At 36.0% G+C, this 25274-nt stretch overlaps 1 protein-coding gene and 1 long non-coding RNA gene across 4 annotated transcripts; both read left to right on the forward strand.

Moving 5' to 3' along the window:
• Positions 1 to 3900: 3900 nt before the first annotated feature.
• On the forward strand, positions 3901 to 9004 carry LOC113288118. 3 transcript variants are annotated; one of them, XR_003330475.1, is made up of 7 exons: positions 3901 to 4133; positions 4258 to 4291; positions 7018 to 7278; positions 7384 to 7601; positions 7680 to 7787; positions 7866 to 8126; positions 8212 to 9004. XR_003330475.1 is itself a non-coding variant. In XM_026537073.1 (5 exons), the coding sequence occupies exons 3-5, from the start codon at positions 6005 to 6007 to the stop codon at positions 8611 to 8613; spliced, it is 732 nt and encodes a 243-aa protein (XP_026392858.1). In that variant the 5' UTR covers positions 3901 to 4133; positions 4258 to 4291; position 6004; the 3' UTR covers positions 8614 to 9004. The 3 variants fall into 3 exon arrangements, 1 of the variants encoding a protein (XP_026392858.1); XR_003330476.1 differs by having other exon boundaries at positions 7414 to 7601; XM_026537073.1 differs by lacking the exons at positions 7018 to 7278; positions 7384 to 7601; positions 7680 to 7787 and adding an exon at positions 6004 to 6073.
• Positions 9005 to 9454: 450 nt separating this feature from the next.
• On the forward strand, positions 9455 to 9838 carry LOC113288130. The gene is made up of 3 exons (XR_003330479.1): positions 9455 to 9516; positions 9595 to 9644; positions 9789 to 9838. It is a non-coding gene; the product is annotated as an uncharacterized LOC113288130 (long non-coding RNA).
• The last annotated feature ends 15436 nt before the right edge of the window (positions 9839 to 25274 follow it).

Consider the following 25274-nt stretch of genomic DNA (forward strand, 5'->3'; position numbering starts at 1 on the left):
CCTAGCATTCTTGATGGAAGAGTTGAGAAATGCTTTGAGGCTAGGAACCTGCCAAGTTGCCGGGAACGTAGCTCTATTGCAGGTTTTTTCTTTAACTCTATAACTCACTCTATAGTTATTCGGTAGAAAATACATATGATGCATATTCATAACTCCAAACTATGCATATTCGGGAACATGTTACTTAGTTTTACTTCCGATTGTTTAGAATCGGAGTTTAGTCTTGGGGAGTTACTGCCGAATATATATGCAAAAGTATTATAGGTTACTGAACTCCAAATGACGCATATTCGGTAGGAAATGATCCATCTCTTTTTCCGAATGTTGGTTATTCGGTGGCTAGGTACTTATTTTGTTTTCCGATTATATATAATCGGAAATATTCTTTTGATATTAGAACCGAATATACAGGCCAGAAAAACTATAGGTTACTGAACTCCAAATGACGCATATTCGTTAGGAAATGATCCATATCTATTTCCGAATGTTGGTTATTCGGTGGATAGGTACTTAGTTTTATTTCCGATTATATATAATCGGAAATAATGTTTGGAAATTACTACCGAATATACACAATCTATTTACTAAAACTTGGTTTCTTATGTATATAGGCATGGATCTATGACCACTTCCATATCCTGAAGTTGTCCGGAGAGAACCCTGGGTGGTGCAAAGGTACTCCTAGAGGAACAAAGTATATATTTGAAGACAACCGTTCTAGGACAAAAGAGCAGCAGTTGATTCGCATGAGGGAGATTTTGGACCAATTGAAGGCCTCAGACGTATGCTTTGATCCACACAAGGAAGATCGAGCCAGTGGGAATATAAATGTTCGGTCGGACTTGTCCCTTTATTTTGGACCATTGTGGCACCCCACAGGATATGTGATGTATAACCCCTTTAGGGTGATGCGACAACACGGGTATATACAACATCAACTTGTGGAGGAAATGGGGGATTACTACAAATTGGAGTTGGAGTTGTGCTCTTCTAGTGGTGACAATCTCACAATTGTTCACACAGGCCCACCTACGGTACCGAATGTCCTATTCGGAGGAAATACGTGTATCGTTAGCAACCGATTGTAGTGCATCATTGATACGAAACCTCAACGACCATATTTTCAGAAACCTCAGCGGCCATATTTTCAAAAATTAGAGTCGTTGGAACTCTAATCTATATAAGGAGGGTAACCCCTCTCAGTTATTATTGAGTAAAAAATCAGAATGAAAAACCTTTTCAATGGCAAATCCATCATCAATCGACAACATACTTCGAAGATGCAAGCGAACAACTACATCAATTGCAGCAATGGAGGCGTGCCGTATTCATCCTCAAATTTCTTCAAGTTACATTCGTAAATTTCCTCGGTCATCGACCAAACGATTTTGTCCCATGCTTTCATGAACATTTTCCAAATAATTCCATCCTCCTTCCACTTTTCTTCAAATAACCTATCCTCTTCCTTACGTCCTTCCAAGGTTAATTTACTAATGCGCTCATCCTCTTCCTTTGACCTCTTGGTACCCTTCCTTGGTCTTTTAGCTTGGAAATGATGATGGCAATTGGTTTTAAGATTGCATTGAATGTGCCACGTACATTGCAAGTTTTGGGCTTCCGGAAACACTACCGCTATTGCATGCATTAAGGCTTGATCGTTATCCGTTACAATAACCCTTGGAAAATTATCACCATTATAAATGGACCTCAACGTCTCCAACATCCAAATGAAACTCACATTGTTATCATGATCCATTAAACCCCATGCAATCGTAAACGTGTTTTTGTCCGAAGTATGGCAAGCAATGTTCAACAACGGCATGTTATACTTGTTTGTCTTATATTGTAGCATCTATCAACAAAATTTGATGAAAGCATTGAGCCAATTGGATCATTTCGGGATGTGCCAAGAAAATACGAACCACTATACCATCCTTTTCTTCCCTTCTCAAGGTGTATCCATGTAACTCCGCTAACCACTCCGATTGTTGCATGACCGTTCTACCATCCCATTCAGTCCTTTTGATCGTAGCTAGGCCGACTTAATTGTAGACAAAGAAGACAAGTTGTCGGGGTCGTCCGCCTTTATTTTACTTAAGATCGCACTCGCTTTTTGGATCCGCATAGACCTCGCCGTCTGCATTTGATGTGGTTTTAACTTGGCAACCATTACATGTCCAATTAAATCCAACGGATCATCATGGTTGTGACAAACGTTATCAACTTTATACATTTTATACTCTTTACCTTTAATACCATCGGGCTTATAGAAGACAATCTTAAATGGGCATCCTATCTTCTTGGTATTGCTTCGGTATTTCCTATTCGTCTTCCGTACGTACTTACTATTCTTTCCCTCGTGACTCTTTCGCGTCCCACCTCGCTCACAAATCATTTCAAATCGAGTGTCACTAACATGATTATTTTGAACTACCACGCACATGTTATCTTTTGCCTTGTTCATAAGCCATTCCTTTGCCTCCTTCTTACTTCCAAATGTCTAAACGTGCATAAAACAAAAAAAATCTAATAAGCATAACCATTTAACATATAAATTTTGAAAAAAAAAAGGTAGTAATGAGTATACCAAATCGTTTGCATAGTATTGGGAAGTGTCGGGCCTCAAATAGAAATCATCAACAAACTCTTCAACGGCCTGCATATGAAAGCAACAAATTATTATACAATAATCAGAGGTTATTAAATAAGTCAAACTGCCGAATATACTATATTCGGAATCCTATCGGTTACCCAAAACACCCGATTTATGCAAATGAATGTACACAGTTTACTGAGTGCAAAAAATGATATAATCGGAAGCTAAAATATATAGTAAAACAGCCGAATATAAATAACCGGGAGATAACTTTAATCGATAAACATCCGATTTTCAAGTTTTCGGAAATTTTATTTTGAGGCCACTGTTATATTCGGCAGTCAAATAATGTTAAACTATTACCGATTGTAAAGGATAAGAATACTGAGTTTTGAAATTTTTTGAGGAATTCGTTTTGGGGCCATTCGGGGGTAAATAACTCTACATAACTAACGAATGTAGATTTTTTTGGAAAACCAGTTTGGGGTTTTTTCTCATATTCGACAGTAAACTACTATCTTGGAACTACCGAATATACATATTTGGTACTCAGTGTGTTATATTCGTAAGTTTATTCGAGAAATTATCTACCGAATCTGGGTAGTTCATGGCATTCAATGCATGCAATAATCGGTTTTTCTTGTTTACAAAAGCACACAAACGCATGCAAATCGAGTATTTGAGTTTCTTAACACAATACATGTGTTTTACATGCATCGTTAGCTTCAATATCAGGCGATTCTCCATTTTCTTCCATGAAAGGGTCGTCTAGGTTTTCCTCTCCACAAAAGTTTGGATCATTCAACATATACCCCAAACCATCTTCTCTAAACGGTCGTGAACCCTCAACATTTTGTTCTTCGCCATGATTCTCACCTTCTTCTTCATATCCATCCATTTTTGTAGTGATAAAATGTGTTTTCCCTTTTTTCCTTCACCTTCTTCTCTATAACTCTAACAACTCAAAAATGAAAAAGAAATGGAAAAAATGAAACAAAAAACATTCTAATACTGCAGCGACAACAATCGGAAGTTTGGGTAATATTTTGGATTCCGATTGCAATCGGAGGATAAAAATGTTATCATATCCTCCGAATATATAAGGATAATTTTGCCATTACGAATTACGCGAGATAAGGACCGGATACATTTTCCCTTTGGGTGACCTTTTTTGTTTTATTGTTGGCCCCCTAAATCCTTTTGAGTGGCCCCTAAAAACGGGAGGTTTTTTTCCTTATATCTTCTCTTCTCTTTTCTTCTTCTTCTTCTTTTATCTTCGGTTTCTTCTCTCTACACTTCTTTTCTTTTCCTCTCCTGCTACTAACCAAAAAAATCCAGAGAGGAACCAAAAATCAGAGAGAAATTGAGAGACATCCAAGATCAACTACTCTAGATTGATTGAAACTAGAAACTGATTTAGATTTTGTAAACCTAAAGTGATTAAAAACCCACTTTATAGAAGTACAGAAAAAAAAAAATTAACTCTTAGAAGAAGAAGATTGAATTCGTGGAATCAATTTCCTAGAAGTTCTATAAGGTATTAAAAACCCCTATTAGAGAAATCAAAATAACTTTGATTTGTTAACCCTATTTTTTTCCTTTTGAAATAAGTAAAACCCTAGAAATTTGATTTCTTTTTTATTTGTGTTTGACACTTTCAGAAGAAGATTGAAGTACAAATATTTGAAGATTCAGGTATAATTTCTAAATCTAGTACATTGTTTTTCTCTCTATATATTTTGGTTCATTGAAGTATGGGTCTGTCAATTTTGCTGGATTATGATTTTTTTCATGAAAGATTGTTGTCTCATGTTTTGCTGTATCATGTTAGAGGATTGTTATATCATGTTTTACTGGGTATTTGTTTTGATTTTCTTTTCATGAAGTGATTTCTATTTGATGTTTTCTTATTTGGTTTCTGACTGTGGAGTATATTTATAAGCAGATTTGATGCATAAGTTCATGTTAGCTTACTCATGCATGCATCTTAGAAATTTGTGTGTTTTTCGTAATCATAAGTTTGGTAGATGCTGCTTAGACATTTCCTGCCAATTACCCATACTTTCAGTAATTTTTGCACTACAATAATTTGGTTTGGAACCTTATACTTTCTTTTGGTTAATCCTTGCATATTGAAACGTCATGAATTGTCTACTTGAGATTTAAAGTGTTATGAAGCTGTTTAAGTTTCGCTCCATGCCTAATTCAAGTCTTGCACTGAATTTCGAATCTAGCCCATTACCCGTTTGTCAAAATGTTCCAATGAGCTGCTTTGTGAATTCAAATTCCACCCTTAGACAAAGACTTAAATTTTTCTTATGGACCTTGCACATCATTTTCTCCCACCATGGCTCAACAATCTCAGCTCCATGTTTTATTTTATGACTCTGGCTTAAGTTTCTTTCTTAAGAGCGTTGTTTGCATAACCCAACTTGGAAAATGATAACCTTTAGTTTGTGCCTGAACTTGAACTATTTTTCTGAAATTTTGAATTGTTAGTATAAAGTATAAACTTAAGCAAATGAAAGAAATAGGTACCCGTTCAGTCCCTTGTTCTATTTAATGTAGTGGACTTTCTGAAACTTGACATTGTGTTTGCATTTTTGTCTTACTATTAACCCCTCGTTAATTAGAACTAACTTAAATTGGTTTATTCTCAAACGTGTGAGCATGTGCTGCTTTATACATCAAGTTCACTGCATTAGCATTTTGGTTTTCCTAGTAATGCTCTTTAGTTTATTTAGCCTTAACTTTTGGTAGGGATCATTATTCATTTCTCTGTACAAGCATTTGTCTTCTTATGGATCATGTACTTGCTGCTAAGATAGTGTGTTCTTGTTAAGATTTTGTGAGGTGATCCATTGTCTACAGCCACTTGAATTATTGTATTTTATTGTGAAATGCACATTGGAGTTAAGCTATTCGTACTTTGTACGCAAATTGGGTAAACAGAATTTGTTATCTGAATGGGAAAGTGAGTTTAATTTAGTAATAATAAAAGTTTAATAGATGAAATGATGTCACCAAGCATTGAATTTGTGCAATGGGTACTGAAGAAAAAGTTGATGCAAGCATTGATGTATCGAGTCAGTTTTTTTGTTTTCGTGTTCTGTTATCATTTTGTTCATTTGAATGGCATCTGGATGAGCATGTGTTATTAGTGTACTTCGGCATTCATATTCTGATATGATTGTGTGGTCTGTATAGATACATCAGCAAGAAACATGAGTTATATGTGTTTGCTTGCCTTATATACTATCACTTATTTTGTCGCTCCACGTTGCATGTCATTTTACTTTTAAGTTGTACTCTATTGATCTGTTAGAATGACTTATATGTATGGATATTCGGTTATGTTTCTGGGAGAGGGGTCATTGATTGACATACTATGTTATGTGTTGTTGTAGAATGGTGCAAGTAGGTGTCAAAGGTTGGATGAATGAAGAAGATAGGTTTAGTGACGTCTATAAAAAAGGGGTGGCTGATTTTGTAGATTTTGCATATAGTAATAGGATAAAAAGTTCATCTTTATGTCCTTGTCCTTGTCGTATATGTCGAAACAAGAACTCACTGTCTTTTCCCTTAGTGAAGTATCACTTGGAAGTACACTCAATACACAAGTCATATGTAATCTGGTCTTTACATGGGGAGAAATCCACCACATTAACACCAGAAGTAGTGCAGGAACATGTAGAGGAAAATGTGGCGGAAAATGTAGATGTTGAAATATCAGTTGAGGAACATATAGAAGATAATATTACAGATGAACAATGTGGGTTAGGGGACTTTGTAGACAAGGCCTATGGAGTATTTGAAGGGTTAGACAAGGATGTAGATGAAACTGATTTGCCTGACTTAGGTAAGAAATACCACAAGTATAAGGAGTTAGCTAAGGAAAAGATTTATCCAGGTTATGAGGGTGATGAAACAATACTTAGTGTAATTGTAGAACTGCAGCATATTAAAAAGATGTTTGGTTGGTCAGGGAACAGTGTTACGTACCTCTTGGCACGACTGAAAAGATAGTTCCCAGAAGGCAACACTTTCCCTGAAAAATACCCAACAATGAAAGCGATGCTGATAGATCTAGGAATGAAGGCTGAGTCCATTAATTGCGGATGAGCCAACTTGGCTGTGTTGTTGGTTCAACGGGAGTAATTTGATTCTGATGGTGTCGTAGTTTAGGTTGTAGGGATGTTAAGTCTTTTATATTTAATTTTACAACAGACTGTTAACCAACTTAAGTGGTACCTTATGATCTAGTATGGTTGTTATTTTTTGTTTTCTGAATGTGGTTATGTTTTCATTTTATGAGTGTGGTTGTGTTGAATGTGAGCAGTTTAATGTTGATTAGTTCTTAACTTCTTATATTACTTGATTTGTTTAATCATTTGGCGAAGGTTTCACTTCTTCTTTTGCAGTAGAATGGAACCAAGTCGAAGCGGTTCTGATCCTTCTCGTTCAGCTACTACGTCATCCCAGAAAACCGTAGCCAGCAAAGGGAATAAGCCGAAGTACCTTATCACTGTCAATTTTGCTGGCAAGGTCATAGGAGATAAGATTGCTACTGGGAGATTTGCTACTAGGGTTGAGAGCTCATACGGAGTCGCGTTCCTATATCACACAAGGAGTGGAGGTGTGTGCCGGACAATTTTAAAGATGACGTGTGGACTGCTTTGAAGGTATAACACAAAATTATGTTACAGTATTGTATGAATATGCGCAAGATAGATTAGATCATATTGGTGACTATCTCTATTGATCTTAATGTGTACCCGGTGAGGTAGATGAATAACCACTTCCAGAACTCACTCCAGAAATCTGGGAAAGTGCAAGAGCAGATGTTCCACTTGGGATTGGCCCATATATCTGGGAGGAATTTGTAGATATGGAGAAGAATCCTGAAAAGATAGCAAAGAATAAGGTGAATGCAGAGAGCAAAGCAATGCAAACTGTCCACCATACACTTGGGAGATGCACATACCGTAACAAGAAGCATAAGTTAGTAAGTACTCATGTTCCTGATCTTTGCTGTTTATTTTCAATTACTAGTATTAGTAGATAACCACGTCTGTATTTGTAGGATGAACCTGCAGGCGAAGAAGTGGTACCACCTTCTACTACAGAGAAATGGTTATATGGACATGTAAGACGTGACGGGAGTGTCCATCCTAGTGCAGTTGAAAGCTAGGTGAGTTACTAACACCTACTATTTTGGGGCTTTTTGATCTTTATTCTAATATAATGTTGAGAGTATGTGAAAATGCAGAACAAAGTAAGTGAGGTTTATGAAAGGAACAAAGCAAAAGGAAAGCATCCCAGCACTAGTAATGTGATTTCAGATGAACTTGAGGAGATGTTTGGAAAAAAACAAAATGGTGGTATTCGTGGCTACTCATCTCATATGTCAAAGAAGCAAGTTGAAATGGCAGCAATTGGAGTTGCTGCCCTTCACCAAATAGATGACGAAAATGCACTTAAACTAAGCAAAATTGAAGCTGAATTGGGGTCCTTGGGCAGCGCAGTGAAGGTAAATTTTAACTTGTTGTTCGTGAAGTAGCGTATCCAACTTCAGCAGTTAATAATATAATCATTTTATCTATTCTTGTTATTAGGAGATTTTGAACTGCATGAAACGCAAGCAACCTACATCATCAGCTCGTGTAGGCACTCCCAGCCCAGAAAAAAGGTTCAATTCTCTTTTTGGTCACCCAAGTGATGATAGCCTGGATCATGCCGATAGTTTAAGTAATGAGACTCCTTCCTTGCAAGTTGAAATGCTAGATAATAGAGGAAAAGTTGTTGCATCAGAGTGTATCGCTGGCGGCGATATTTGTCATTCTAGAAAGGTGATGCCAACAGAGAAGAGGGTTCTTATCGAGCAAGTGCATGATCAGTCTGCGTTAGTATGGGATGCACCACAAGGAAATGGATGGGTGCATTTGAGGGACCTAGAAATGCCTGCTTGGGTGGTCTGGTCTGCAGATAGGTTGCAATCGGTGCCAATCAAGAAGTAATATATTCCTAGTTTGATTCTTTTTTGCGTTCTTTTGCTCAATAGTGACAGGTTCAACACAAGCATAGCAACCCAGTTGGCACTGAACAGTAGTATTTCCTTCTTTCTTTTTTTGTTCTTTTTTGTTATTTCGGCTATATTTTTTACTTTTGTGCAGCAAGGACAGGTTCGACACTAGCACATGGAAAATTCCACTTGTTGCATCTAAGAATTTTCTTGTTAGTGTCCTTTTTTGTTTGTTTCAGCCTTAGTTGTGTTGTCTAGCACAATGAGGATAGGTTTTTTTGGGGGTCTGTAACTGCCTATATTTACTCAATATAATATATCTTATTAATTTGGTGTTTGACCAAAACCTTTTTAACTCCGCCAATGCTTGCACTGCCGGTCCCAAGCCCGGATAAAGGAGGGAAAAGGATTTATTTTTACTCAGTATTAACTACTTTGCTTTGCATCTTTTTTTACTTAATTCAGCTGGTTGGTGGACATTAAGGAGAGCTGCTCACAAGTGGTATTTCCCAGGTCCAATTCTATCCTACACTTTTGTTCTTGCAGTCTGATTTCTCCAATTCTATCCTACACAATAGAAGCTATAGTCTTGAACTCTAATTTTCTATTATAATCAAAGTTGTTTTATGTTTATGGTAGGAACTATATTTGATACATGTAGACGGCGTTTGGTATTCACATGATATAGTGCACGAGTTGAAGTATATGTGTATTGCAGGATGGATGGCTCTGAATGAGATGGTCATGGTTAAGTTTTAATTAATATGTTGGGTGACTGCAGGAATGGATCATTTACTTAAGTTTTAATTAATATGTTGGGTGACTGCAGGAATGGATCATATACTGTAAGAAGCTTAAGTTCTTGGAATGACTCTTAGGATCCCATATGCTTGGACAGGTAGTCACTGTTAGAGCTGTTTTGAGTGTTATTACTTTCGTTTCTCATCTATTAATATAAATGATGTTTCTTTTTCAGTCTCGAGGAAGCAGAAGCTCAGTTTGCCTTTGTTGAACTCACAATCATGTGTGAGTTGAAATACTATAATGCTATTGATATGTTTTAGTTCATAGAGTTACCAAATTGGTAATGTTGCAATCATTGTTATTATATATTGTCATTGTTGTTGCCTTTGGTTTTGAACATTGTTCTGTGTTTGGTGTGTTACGCAGATGACCTGTGAATGAACTTGTTATTGGGTCTATCGGTAAATTCTTGGCACATGACAGTTACAAGTTACAGTTTTAAATAGAATTTGAGAGACATTATAGAAGGTGCCTCTACATTTGGTACTTGTCCCAGTCTGATCTTAAACTGATTGACTGAAGATATACATCAAGGTTGTCACTCATGTGTTTACATCTTTTCATTTGATTTTGTTTTCTTCAGGTTACAAGTAAAATGTAAAGGATAAAGGTGTTCTGTTCCCTAGAGCTGGGATTCAACAGGTTGTAGGTAATTCCTTTCTTAATTTCCTGTATAATGTAGATGAAGTCCCGTGATATTAGGTTCGACAAGTTTAGAAGAAATATGATGTTATTCAATACGTGTACCAAAATATGCTCAACTTTGATCCAACATTGTAGAGAGAAACTTGCAATTATAGAAGTAGATATTTTTTGTAGAATTTTGAGTATCTTACATATATGTAATTGATGTGAGATTGATCATGTATAAATTGTGCTCTCATATTTTGATGGAAAATGAAATGGCTGGATAGGTGCTTGTATCCAGGTGCAGAAAATGAAATGTGCAGGTGCAGGAATTTTAATTTTAGGATTTCCAAACTGAAAATTAGTATTTTTTTTAAAAGCTAATTTAATTTTGAGACGGATATAAATGTATGAAACAAAAATCGATGTGTGGCAAAATATTTTGAGACAGATACCTAGGTGTTGCCTTTGAAACTAAGACTACGCGAATAAACGTCTCTTAATTAATTTATCTGTCGCAATAAAAATGTATTGCTAACTAATTTAAGAGACGTTTAAACGATGTCGCTTTATTTAATTAAGAGACACTTATAAGTGTTTCTTTAGGTGTCTCAAAGCATTCCGGACGTACGATCTGAGACACTTATATGTGTCTTTTAAATTCATAACAACGGAAATAAATATATCAAAACAGTGCATATGGTGTGGTGCCCCCACAGAAAAGTCTATTCTGATAGATAAATCTGTGCCTCCCACAGAAATACCTGCAAAGTTTTGTTCCGTTTTTTGATAAATCAAGGTGCACATGAACCAATTGATAATCCGGTCTTATATTCCCGAAGAACAACCTAGAAATATCAATCACCTCACAATAACTTAACTATATGGTAGTAGAACAAGTTATTGTGGAATCACAAAGAATGAGACGAAGAGCTTTGTGATTACTTTTTATATCCTACCTATCGGAGATAAATCTCGAGCAAATATTAGAGACGATAGTACTCAATACGATAGAACAAATAAGATCAGAATACGCAACTACAGAGAAAATAGTTGGATCTGGCTTCAGAATCCTAATGAAGTTCTTAGGTCGTTAACCTATAATGGTTTTGGAAAAACCTAGGATAAGGAGAATCGACTCTAGTCTCAACTACTATCACACAGGAGGTGTGGGATAAGGTTTTCCAGTTGCTAGAATTCTCCCTTATATAGTCTTCAAATCAGGGTTTGATAGTTTTGTAACAAAGCAATCAATATTCACCGTTAGATGAAATCCTGATTTAAGATTCAAGCTAAGTTTGCTTAAAACCAAAGCAGTATCTCTCCATTGTTAGATGGTCTTAGCTTGTTACACACAAATGAAATATACCTTCATTTAGATATGGGTAACCGTACCTAAACGTGTATATTGAGTTGGTTCAATAATAATTAATCGAAGTTCGCCATATGAACACTTTTGTATTAACCACATTCATCAAACACTTATAGATCAAATATGATGATCAATCAAACATGAAAGATAATCAAATGAATCTAATTGTGTTACTCATAGAGTTGTTCAATTGTTTATATCTCATAGAAGTATATAAAAACACAATTGAAAGAAAAACGGATTTGATTCATGATTGTACAATTCAAGAATCAATTCATGAACGTTTAGCCACGGTTTGCAAAGATTGATTCCTTAATTTATAAATTTATTTGTTCATGATTATGAAATCATACTTAACCGATTTTAGAACTTTAACCAAAACAGTTTGCAAACGGGTACGCAAACTTAAGTTCCGGGATTTGATCTTGTCCAACAGTTCGCAAACCGGTATGCATACTGTCGTCCCGGACCTAACTCAGGTGAAATCGTACGCGTACTGGTATGCATAATTGGTTCCCGGACTTTAACAGTTAAAACCCTTCGCATACTGTTATGCAAACAAGGTTTCCGGTCCTGAATCATATCACAACAGTTTGCATACTGGTATCATACTGTAATGTATCCAGAAAAAGGTTAATTGTTCTAAACTGTCAATTCAATCATTGAAACATCCTTAGTAAACGACAATAGATGTCTCACACAAACTATTAGCTTATAAGTAATTTTCAAGTGATCGAATGATCAATACGAAACTATCAGAGTCGACATCAAATGATTATCTCACACAAATCATGTAAGATGTTTCAAGGAAATTTTCACATGATCATCTTTTGACTTATTATTTAGTTTCCAACAAATAAATTGTTTCCAACTAAACTCGTCAAAAATAATGATGAATGTAGCTAAAGCAAAAAGCTTTCAACTCGTATTTCGAGAAATAGATTAACGAGATAAACTCGGCTCGAAATATCACATGTGTATAATATTAAAGTCTATATAGATATACGACTTAGTCTCATTAGGAGATAGAATATAATAGACTTCTGAGTGATAGATAAGTTTTAGTCTCCACATACCTTTTGTTGATGAAGTTCCTCCAAGCTATCCTCAGTAGATCTTCGTCTTCAATCTATGAACGTCGTAAATTCTAAAGCTCAACTACACATTCTATCCTAATCCGATACATATTTATAAGTAGACTAGAAATCAAGACTTATAGTTTTGGTCACCTAAACTTGACAAACAAGCTTGATATAGCAACGTTTGCGAGTTCAACCGAGCACTGCTCTAACAATCTTCCCATTTGTCAATTTTAGTGACAAAACTATCAACACATATGGATTACAAAATAAATAAACTCTGTAGATTCTCATCCATCATGCTTAATTCCCTTGGTTCTTCAACATTCCTTGAATTCTTCGTCACTCCAAGTACTTCAGTGATTCTGAACGTGTTCAACTTAGCATCATTGCTGTTGAAGATCCGTAGCCATAACAATAAGAAAACAGTCGTTCTCAATTATTGTCATACAGTGTCATAATATTATTACACAACATCAAAGTTCAATTGTATCACAACTTTGACAATAATACTATTGTGATATGCATCACTCCCCCTTAGTCAATACTTCATCTCAAAATGAAAACCACTTCCCCTTACATAATGATCCGTAAACCATATGTATGTAGTGTGAACTACCAAATAATTCTCCCCCTTTTTGTCAATATAAATTGGCAAAGGTACGAAAACTAGCGGGATCGTAATGAAATTCTCAAAGAGATTATTCATGACTAAAATAGAACATATCAACTTTGTTTCGATGATTTCACATAGTCGAAACTTAGTGTATTCATCAAGGAGTTTATAAAGATACAAGATAACTCCTACAATATTCCACAGCCGCACTCCCCACAAAGATCTGGAAATTAAGCACAAGTTTAATTAAGAACTCTCCCCCATAATATGTCATTCCCGAAAGAACAACAAAAGTGACCTTACTTTTATGAGAAAATAAGGATTTCTTTGGACATTAACAAATTACATGAATTTGTATCCAGAAAACTCGAACAAATTAACCACAAGAAGACCTCAATGATTAATTTAATCGGAAATGCTCAACATAAGAAAACTTACGGAGCCATATAGTACTTTCACATAGAAGTGGATCAGGGAAAGATCAATACTGCGGAATATTCAAAAGTTCATTCTATCTTTTGTCAATATTTGCATAAAGATATAATAGGCTTAACTTTTGACATATATTAGATAACCATAGTTCATGGACGTAAACACACATATCCCATAAAAAAATTTGCAATATATAAAACCATAAAGATTAATACTGCAAAATCATCTTCCAAATAACTTAGAATTTAAATAAATAAATCTAAAAACGTTGCAAGATGAAAATCATTGGCAACAACTATGTGTAATCACAATATTTGCTATTCCAAACCCTAGTTATCCTTCATAAAAATACAAGAATAAATTCTCATAAGACGTTTCCTAGACAAAATAAAGTCAAGCTTCTTTTATAACATCATACCGTTCCATCACTCCATCGTAGAAGGTATCACTGATGTCCTTGATTCTCTTGACCGTTGAGATTCCATGTTCATAAGTTAGAACATTCACCTTTCGATCAACAATACGAGCAATTTTCCTGGCCTTGACGCAATCCGAGATGAGTTTCTTCTGGTTCCGTATCAAAACTTTTTGATTTTCAAGGATTTTGGTATGACCATCAATAAGATGATTTATTTGCAATTGGAGGTTTGCAAATTCAACCTTTGAATCCACTACACCATTTTAAGGATATAGCAACCCAGAGTAGCAACAAGACTAGTGTCGTTGCGAAATTTCTGTTGCTACTCTCCGTTGCTATATTTTCGCAACAACATATTTCTGTTTCGAATGTAGCAACAACCATACCTCGGTTGCGAATAGCAACGACAAGCTGTTCATGCATGCGAAGCACGCGTGTGGTCGGAAACACTTTGACATTTTTTTCCACCCAAAGTCAAAGTTTGGTCACTCTTCTTCTTTATGTTTCCACCCTTTCAGCCTTATCTACTACAATACTACTCCCTCTTCTTTATCCTTAGAATTTTTTTAGCATTTCATTACTCATCTGCTCGCTCTTTATTATTCTGCTCCAGAAGATATTTTCTTCCCTTGATATCAACTGAAGATTCAGTTCATGTCTCGATCTAAATCGGTCTAAAATCGATCTTCAGTTGCAGTCTTGTATTCGATCTGGTAAGTCACGATTTTGATTTCTGTTAATATATTCTATGGATTTTGTTTCAGTTTCAAGCAGCTTCAGCTAATAGATTCTAGGGTTTCACAATTTTGATTTCAGTCAATAAATTCCAGGGATTTTGATTTCAGTTTCAAGCAGCTTCAGTTAATAGATTCTATGGTTTCACGATTTTGATTTCAGTTAATAGATTCTAGGGATTTTGATTTCAGTTTCAAACAACTTCAGTTAATAGATTCTAGGGTTTCACGATTTTGATTTCAGTCAATAAATTCCAGGGATTTTGATTTTAGTTTCAAGCAGCTTCAGTTAATAGATTCTAGGGTTTCACGATTTTGATTTCAGTTAATAGATTCCAGGGATTTTGATTTCAGTTTCAAGCAGCTAATAGAGTAAATACAGGGACTTGGGATTCTGCTTTCAGTTTAAAGCAGTTACTTTAAGTGATGTATGATTTATTTTAGTTACTAAGGTGAAGTAATAGAGTTTGTTTTTGTAATGGCTTGATTAGAAACTTTGCTGGTTGGATCTTAAATGGTACTGTTGTTTTCCTTAGTTCTCTCATGGTGATAAATAAGGGGGGACTGGAAAAACTACATTTGCTCAACTCCTTTAAGTCTTTATAGGGATTACTTAAAGTAGTTCAGTATTTATTTGTTTGGTTCTTTTCTCAAAATTCTGCCAGGATGTTTCTCTTCTTCTGTAAGTGGTGGCCGTGAATAGGTTTTCAAATGATGCCTGGTACACTTAATGTTGTTGGTAGATGTATACACTTAACTCTTAGACTCTGGATGTATACTACTTATATAATTTTGTTAAAGTAGCCTTGGTATTGATAGTATAACTTAGTTGTTCAACAATTCTGTACAAATATGCATATTATCTTTGTACTGTGTCAGTTTCATTTGCATCTTAGCTGAATTGTATTGTGTAGCTTAGTTGTGCATTTGTCAGATTTCGTTGTAGTTTAAATCATATTACCAACTGTATATATCATCAGTAAGTTTGTCCGTATAAAATTGTGATGTTTAGCTCTTCCTTGTCTATCTGTTAATACTTGTTGTTTCCTGACACCTGCACTTAAACTTTGAAACTGCAAAGCCCGAGCTGTCGATATCTCAGCTGCATTGTGGTACCATTCTGAGATTGCTAAAACTCTCCATTGTGCTAGCTAATTCCTGAGTAGTGTAGGTGTGCGAAGCTGTTTAGACTGCTTAAGAAAAATCTGCATTCTGTGTTTGTAGTCTCAGCATCTGTGTCAGTAGCTTTGTTAGTGCCACTACCCTGTAAAGCATCTGTGTCAGTAGCATACATCTTTGACTACTTTTTACATGGATGAAATCCTTTTAATAGAATTGATCTTCTCTTCATTTGAATATGCTGTCTCCAGTTTCAGTTTTTCGATTTCTTCTTTCTCTTCATTTGAATATGCTGTCTCCAGTTTCATATGTCAATCTAACACGAATTTATTTTTTCCATTTTAGGGTTTGTCAAGGTTGAAGAGGTGAACTACTTTGAAGAAAGAACTCTGAAGAACTGAAAAACATATAAAGGTATAAGTTTAAATTATTGTAGTTTGTTTAAATTAGTTTGTTTAAATTATGAACTAGTTTGTTTAAATTATGAACTTAGGGACTTTTGTAAGTTTGTATGAACTGAACTTAGGAAGTTTTTTAAGTACTTTGTATGATCTTGTAAAGTACTGTGTTTGATCTTGTAAAGTTTATTTTGAAGAGTAATATATCAATGATGAGAACAAGAAATGGATGAAGCGGATATGTCAAAATAAAATTGGTTAGCAGGTTATTGCGATTCGTTCCTAGCTATAAGTTAGACTTCAAGTGCGAGTATCAACTTCATGTAATGGAAACTGGCGGAGTTGATACACTTTAATTCTAACACGTAGCTTTGAATTTATGAGTGAAAGAAATCACGATAACTTCATGACCTAGCTATATTGTTTGGTTTTATTCATTTCATTGATCGAAAATGCTGTTGGTTTTGTATTGATGTTGAGTACATATATGGTCTGAATTTTCATTTAACATAGATACTGTCAATCTTTCGGATATGTCATCTATGATTGATAAGGAATGGATGAAATGTCCCCGTAAATCTGCTCAGTACATAGAAGGTGTTAGGTCCTTTATAGAATTTGTTAATAAAAACGGCAGTGGAAATACCTTATACTCATGCCCTTGTGTTAGATGTAAGAATGGTAGAGGATTGGAGCCACTTAGTAAAATTTCATTGCATTTTCTAATGTATGGTATTCAATCTACGTATACGCCATGGTGTTTTCATGGGGAAAAGTTAGAGGTAGAATCACGGTCACATGAGGATAATGCTAGTAATGGCAATTTAGCTGAAAATATAGAAAATGTAAGAGATGTAGTTGTCGATCCTGTTATAGGCGTGGGTGATAATTTAGGAGATGTTGCTGAGGATGTTGGTGCTGCTATAGAGGTAGATGATAATATTGGAATAGATAGTGGGATTCATAATGATGCTGGAACCAGGAAAAGGAAGAAAAGGACATCTGTCTATGACCGTGCAAAAGAACCATTATATCCTTCATGTCATAAAGGAATGACAACATTGTATGCTTCTATCAAATTGAATCACATCAAGACACAGTATGGGTTTTTTGATAATGGTATGACTGCACTCTTAGAGTTGATGAAGGAGTTTCTTCCTGAAGAAAACACGTTGCCATCTAAGTACCCATAAGTGAAAAAGATGATCCAAGAACTAGGAATGGATTATATAACATATGATTCATGCGTAAATGACTGTGTTTTGTATTGGAAGGATCGTGCATCGTTGGTGAAGTGTCATGTTTGTCAAGAATCTAGGTATAAGAAGGTTTTTAATGATGACAGGAAACTTACTACTATTGCTCAGAAGACGGTAAGACATTTTTCGTTGGTTACAAGGATGAAAAGGTTTTATAGTGAACCATGGATCGCGGAGGCAATGACTTGGCATTCTAGAGCAAAGTCATATATAAACGTCATGCGTCATCCCGTAGATTCTTCAGCTTGGCGATGTGCAGATAGCTTTTCGCCTGAGTTTGCCAAGGAACCAAGGACTGTTACACTTGGGATATCAACTGATGGTTTCAATCCGAATGGGTGTTTCGGTCTTGCACACAGCTGTTGCCCAGTGATTCTATGTATTTATAATTTAGCACCTTCGTTGTGTATGAAGCGGGAATTCTCCTTGTTGACATTGCTGATATCAGGCCCTAAAGCTCCCGGTAAAAACTTTGATATTTATTTAGAAATATTGGTGGATGAGTTGAAGGAGTTATGGGATGGTGTTATAGAATTTGACGCCTTAAGCAATACTGAATTCTTGATGAGAGCACGGTTGTTGTGGGAAATTCATGATTTTCCGGCATTGGGTACTTTATCTGGTTGTGTAACTCATGGATATTTTGCCTGTCCTAATTGTGGTGAAGGCACTGTTGCTGATTATCTCCCATTTACTAAGAAGATCTGCTATAGGGGACACCGAAGATGGCTACCATCGATACATAAGTATCATGCTGACAGGATAAATTTCGATGGAGGGGTAGAGCATGGTACAGCTCCATGGCCTTTAACAGGGCAGCAGATACAAGAGATTGTAGGTAAAATCAGATCCAAGAAGGGTAAGGAAAAACAACCTCCACTAGCAAGTTTAAAACGCAAAAGGAAAGTTTATCATGAAGCGGAAACAGAAGGTGATGCCAATGCAGAAGATGAAGTTAATGACAAATATTCTTTGTTTACACGAAGATCTATTCTCTATGACTTGCCTTACTGGGGTGCAAATGCAATTCGCCATATTACAGATGTCATGCACACGGAGAAGAATATAACAGAGCATCTTCTGAATACTATGATGGGAAATAGAAAGTCAAAGGATAGTCCCGCTGCACGTCAATATATGGAAGATATGGGGATAAGAAAGAAGTTGTGGTTGAAAGAGGATGCTGAAACTGGTAGAACAACAATGGAAAGAAGATCATTTGAGATGACGAAGAAGGAGAAAATTGACTTTTGTACAGTTTTGAAGAATCTAAAGGTGCCGTCGGCTTTCTCTTCGAATCTTCGCAACTGTGTCAGTGTTAATCCTACGGCGCTAAGGAACTTCAAGTCTCATGATTACCATGTCGTAATGCAACATTTGCTTCCGCTGCTGGTTCATACAGCAACATCACTACCTAAAGAGCTACGCGTTTCTCTTCTCAGGATCAACATCTTTTTTAACATTGTGTGCGCGAAGGTTATCAACCGGGAACATCTGTTAAAAGCAAAATCCAGCTTCGTAGAAGCAATGTGTGTTCTGGAGAAACATTTTCCTCCGTCGTTCTTTGTCATCATTATTCACCTGATGATACATCTTGCAGATGAAACTTTAATCTCCGGTCCGGTGAGATTCAGGTGGATGTATCACTTTGAAAGGTTATCACCACAACTTACTTCATTGTTTAATATTGTCTATAACTTGAGTGATGTCAACTGACTTTGTTGTCCTTCAATGTCTATAAATTGAGTGTTGTCTTACGTAACTGACTTTGTTGTTTAATGTCATTAACTTTGTAGGTTAATGAAAGGTTTCAAAGGGTTGGTGCGCAACAAAAGGTACATTGATGGGTGCATTGCAAGAGGGTATACGCTGCGAGAAGCCATCTTATATGGTATGGAGGGTTTGTCAAAGGATGGTGAGGGTACTCATAAGCATACTCGAATGACATTTTTTGATGATGACGATGAGTTTGCTGATGAGATGCCTTTAAGTAAATCTAGGGATATTACTCTAACTCAAATGCAGTTTGAACAAGCTCGCAAATGGCTTCTCTCTAAGTACGATGGGTTAGATGAGTGGCAAAGGTACAAATTTTTAGGTTTACACCTTTGAGCTTTTGACCTGTTATTATGTATATCGATATAATTTTTTTGAGTTATTGTTTGATTATAGGAATTATGATTCCTATGTTAACTGTGCGAGCTCTAATGGTCAGAGAAACTGTTCATCCAAGAATACCTCAAATTTTCTTTTGTGGTTACGATAAGAGGTAACATACTAACTTAAAGCTTGTACCTTGGTTGTGTAATGATCTGACTGTGTGCCTAGTATGAAAGTTTACTACTATTTTGTGTCTACTGGGTTTGTTACTTATCTTAATCTCACACATGTTCTCTTACAGTTGCTAAAAGCTAATGAAGCGGATTCAAAACTTTGGCGACTAGTGCATGGACCTCTCTTCAAGGCGCAGTCGTATAAAAGATACCAAGTTAATGGATTTACTTTCTGTGCACAAGATTACGAGGGGGTGTTTTATCACAAAACAGTGGTGTGTCAATGAGAGCAATTACAAGTTATAGAGAGAAGTCCACAGACACAGATTACCAGGAAAAAGAAATGACCTATTATGGAGTCATTAGGAAGATTATCAAGTTAAATTATCTGGAAATTGAAGAAACAATTTTTTATTGTGATTGGGTGAAGGTTGAAGACAAGACTAATGGGTGCAAGGTTGATCCAAATTCAAAGTTGATAAAGGTTAACTTGGCTAAGATGAAAAGCATTGATGGAGCTATGGATGAGCCGTTTATTCTTGCATCTGAAGCGACACAAGTGTTCTACTCAGATGATATTTCTGAAAAAGGGTGGTCTGTGGTATTACATTCATCTCAAGGACTGACTTCCTCCATAGATAGTATTGAAATTCCTACTATTTATCAGTCAGTTCTTACTGATAATGAGAGTTTAGAGAAGCTTATATGTGTTGATTCTGTGGTTTAAATCTTGTGTGGATTAGAGTTGTTTCTGTGACAATGGTAGGTTACAGTTGTTTTCATTTCAGGTGTTTTGTTTATGCTCTAAAATGTCAATGATAGGTTCTTTGTGTGCTCTTTTTCTCCTAAGTTTTGCTTTATAACTTGCGCATTATTGACAGGTTTTGTTTCATGTGTTTATGTGGATAGTGATAAAGGCTGTCATACTTCTTTCTCTGATAGATGTTAGTTGTTATTTTGCAGGTTATTATGGCAGAAGTTGAAGTAGAAGAGAATGGTCTTCCCATTCCCCCAATGCAACATCATACAACCACATGAAAGGCTCCTTGGTTCGTACTCTTGTCCCTATCTCTTACAAAACATGGAAGCATGTTCCCGATAAGTACAAAAATGATATTTGGAATGAACTACAGGTACAAATCTCATCTTACTTCTGTTTACACTTTTTATGATTAACTTTAATTAAGAATGAGGCAATGGTTCAGTTATTTCCCAACTGATCGAGCAGATCAAAAAGATAAACTTGTTGGTGACAATAAATTGTTCTTGCTCACTGTTCGTTGAAGAGTGGGTTTGGTTTTCTAAAAGATTATCTTGTAGGCTTAAAATTTTTAAGGATTAGAGTCAACAAAATAGGTTCAAGTAAAAGCTTTAGGTTTTGATTAACAGGGATTCAGAACCTCAACCATATGGGTAGGTTGTTTGTACGACTGTTTACATACTTTCTTTGCATCTGAATATTCGTTGATAACTCTGTTTTTTCAGAAATCATTTCATTTACCTGAGTCTTCTAAGATCCTTATGGTTAAGGAGATGTCTGGTCCATGGAGGAGACGAAAGTGGGAGTTACGAAGAGACTATATTGATCTTTATGATACTTATGAAGAAAGGATTCTACATATTCCTCCAAATGTAAAAGAAGAGGAGTGGATAGAGTTCTGTAAGAATGAAAACACTGCAAAAGCACAGGAAAGCAGGGCTGAACACAAGAGGAAAAGACAACTATATGATCTCTCTCACACCTCCGGTCGTAAACCTCATTCTCTGGTGAAAGCTGAACTGGTATGTATATTGATTTCAAAATCTCAATTTACGGCCATTATGATTAGTCTCATCATTCTTTAGATTGATTAATACAAATCAACTCGTCATATTTTTGAATTTAGGAGCGCGAGAATCCTGATGTGGAAATCAACACCTCTGATGTGTGGATTAAAGCTCATACTCAAGAGGGTGGGGTAATTCTTCCTAGTGCGCAAAAATACTTCGTGAGTCGGCACACTGTTTCATATGTACTCATATACGTACTATCTGCTAGTCATCTATATGTTTTATATCTGACAGTGTTATGCTCGACATGGCAGGATGAGCTTGTTAAGGCCCAAGAAGATATAAAGGAGAAAAAAGCTGCTGGTGTTTCTGTATCAGATTTAGATGTAATGAGTAAAGCTTTTCTGAAGGAGTGCAGGGGACGGGTTCGTGCTGTTGGTCCTGTTACTCGTACTCAGTATGATTATTCTGCTCCTGCGCGTGCCAAAGTACAAGAGTTGAAATCTAAGGATGGATTTGTTAAGCATCAGTTGGAGTACCTAGGTAACAAGGTGGGGATTTTGATTCAAAGATCACTATCTCACACTGTGATTGATATCCAGGCTGCAACGCCGGGGTCAGTTGTGGCATCAAGCAACATCAGGTGTTTACCAGGTCATGCAACTTCACCTCTTCAGAATAATTATGTTTCTCCTACACCTAATCAAACACCTTCACCTGCTCAAACACCTTCACCTGGGCAAACCATATCACCAGCTCGATCATCAGTAGGTGTTGAAATTCCTCCAGTTTCATTGTTGAACATTGACGAAGAAGTTGTGGTTGTTGGTAGATTGTGTACTGGTGCACAGGGACGTACGTGCCACGACACTATTGTACCAGCTAATCTTGGAAAGGTGTTGCTGGATAAGATTCTCATGCCAGATGAAAAAGTCTCAAAAGCTAACAAGTTTGTTGAGACCTTTAGAGATGTTGTTGTTGGAGGGTACGTGCTTCATCCAAAGATGTGCATCAGAAATGATTAGTCGGTTCGGCGGTCGACCTACTTTTTTGGTATCTCAGCCATCATCTAATGCTCGATAACTGACAAATATACATGGCTTTATCTTTTTTTGCTTATATATGTTCACACTTTTGTACATGTGCTTAGCATTCTAACATGTAAATTCTTATGCAGTTGTGCATAAGGAAAACTCTCAGGCAGTTGTGTTTTATCTTTTTTTGTTTTTTTTGAAACACTTTTGTACATGTGCTTAGCATGCTAGCATGTAGATTCTTATGCATTTGTGCATAAGGAAGACTCTCAGGCAGATTCTTATGCAGTTCTGCATAAGGAAGACTCTCAAGCAGTTGTGCTTAAAAAACTTCGAATGATAATGTATCTATGTGAACCGGCAGTATTAATATAATCAGTCTTTCTTTATGGATGTGTGTGGTTTGGGTTCTCTTGTATTTTTTTGCGCAGGTGACTGCAGTGCAGGTCAATTGAAGTAGTAGCCACCCGGGGGGATATCAATCCCTGGTAAGTACACTTCTTTTGGTTATGCTTATCATATTGAGTTCTGTTGGATACTAATCTTCAGTATATAATTGATTTTGAGGTAATATGTTGTTCGTGATGTTGCTACGGGATTATGCTGTTGCTGACCTTTCTCTGGTAAGTCTCTGTCGTGATTTCCATTGCTCCCATGAAGCCATTGGGTCTGGTGGGTTTTCATAATTCAACAAGTGCCTAACTATTTCATATTTGTGTAATTGGCAGTTTCATTATCTCTATTAACAAAAAAAATATGAAGATAGATTCAGGTAATGTTACTACTTACTCTTTGATTTATTGTATCAATATGTTTTCAGATTTATATGCGATATAGGAGTTATTTTAACACTCTTAAAGTTTCGCAGGAATCAGCAAAAGCTTATGTCTTGTGCTGTCCGGCTCCCCTTTGTTTTCCTTCAACATGATGTAGATACACTCACATCAGCAGTTGTTTCTGAATGTTCATGATCAACAACTACTCTGAAACGAAGGTAAACAAACTTCTTTTGAAAGCTTTCGTCTATAAGTCATAAGCTTATAATGCCAGACCTTGCAAACTAGAATTTAGCTGATTGAACAATCATTTCATTCCTTCAGATTAGGTAAACAATTCTGAAAATGATACTATTTGCTTGTGCGATTGTATGGTATTGAGGTTGGATTTTAGGAAGATAGGACCCAAATTTTCATTGTTGATCCAAATATACATGTAAATTCAATTTTTGATCCAAATTTTCATGTAAATTGAAGCTATACATGGGACTTCCAATTTTTGATCGAAATTGTGGCAATTTTGCATTTACTTCATCATCAGTAACATGTCAATCCGTGGATCATCTCCATCTGACAAATTTGTCCTCATAACTAGCCTAGTGATTTCCCGGGATGCACTTGAATGTTTCGATAAAGTCTTATGTATGAGCTGAAAGTGTTGGTGGCCTTATAAATTCATGATATCTTAAATATTTAGGCATTTGAATTCTTACTAATGTACATGCTCTCTGGTCCAGTATATCTATGCAAGTAGAAACCAAGGGCATTTTCTAACTCTATATGAATCTGTTCTTGTAGGATCCCCATCAGCAGATTTCACTCCTAACATCGTTCCTGGAAAAGGTGAATAAGGTAAAGGTATTTAGTGTATTCTTGTAAATAAAATAGATTTAGTCCTTGAACAATGCGTGTGTTAGGGTAAGGGTATGTGCGTGTGGGGTTGGGGAGCCTTGTCAAGGAATGATTGATAGCATTTATAACAATATCTTTATGTTTCATTATTTCGGTCTGCTACATCGAATTGAAAATTTAGACATTATTATCCATTAATTATCAACTAATGCGTCTGGCACAATAAAGACTGTATTATTGTTCTCTTATTCTCATACATCTCCATGTACTTCACTTATAACAGAGTTTGTTGATATTTGCTTTACATGGTTTTGACTTGTGGTTTAGTCTTTTGTTTGTGACATCAATACTGAAAGATCAAGTTGGTTATTATGCAGATATTTGGGCTTAAGTCAAAAAGAAGTACTCTGGTGCTATTTTAGAAGCAGTTGAATCTTTGCTGAGGAGATTGGTTAACCAAGAGGAGTCTGGTGATACTTCTGGTGATATTTAATCTTTCTTTCCCTGTTTTTCAATGCCTCTGTCAGTTGACACAAACTAGGTTACCCATCCATTTTAAAAACATCAACATAGATCGAATATTGTATGTCAGTCACAACATACATAAGTTTACTTGTGTACATTCAATTGAAAAATCCTTTCTTTTATGATAATATTATCAGTGGTGATTCTCAACTACATTTGTATCAGTTTTGTATTGACATTGTAGTTTGTATATCTGTGTGGATGTTGAATATGGGGAACTGGGTAATTGCAGGGGGAAAATGTGGGCAAAATGAATTTTGACTAGGTCAATAAACATAAACTTGACCTTTTTTTTGTGTGGTTGCAAAAAAATTAGCAACCTCAGTCTTTTGTTACTAAATTAGAACTAGAACCAATAAATTAGAACCAGAACCAACAATATCTGGTTCCGGGTAAGGGTATTCCTATAATTAGCAACAGATTAGCAACAACACATTGTTGTTTCTAATAAAAAATGTAGCAACGGCAAGTTCCGTTGCGAATTTCCGTTGAGAATTTCCGTTGCTGACCGAGATTCGCAACAAAGCCTATGCCGTTGCTAAAATTTGCGACACCGTCATTAGCAACA

This window comes from Papaver somniferum, chromosome 1, assembly GCF_003573695.1.
Source record: "Papaver somniferum cultivar HN1 chromosome 1, ASM357369v1, whole genome shotgun sequence".
Taxonomy (NCBI): Eukaryota; Viridiplantae; Streptophyta; class Magnoliopsida; order Ranunculales; family Papaveraceae; genus Papaver; species Papaver somniferum.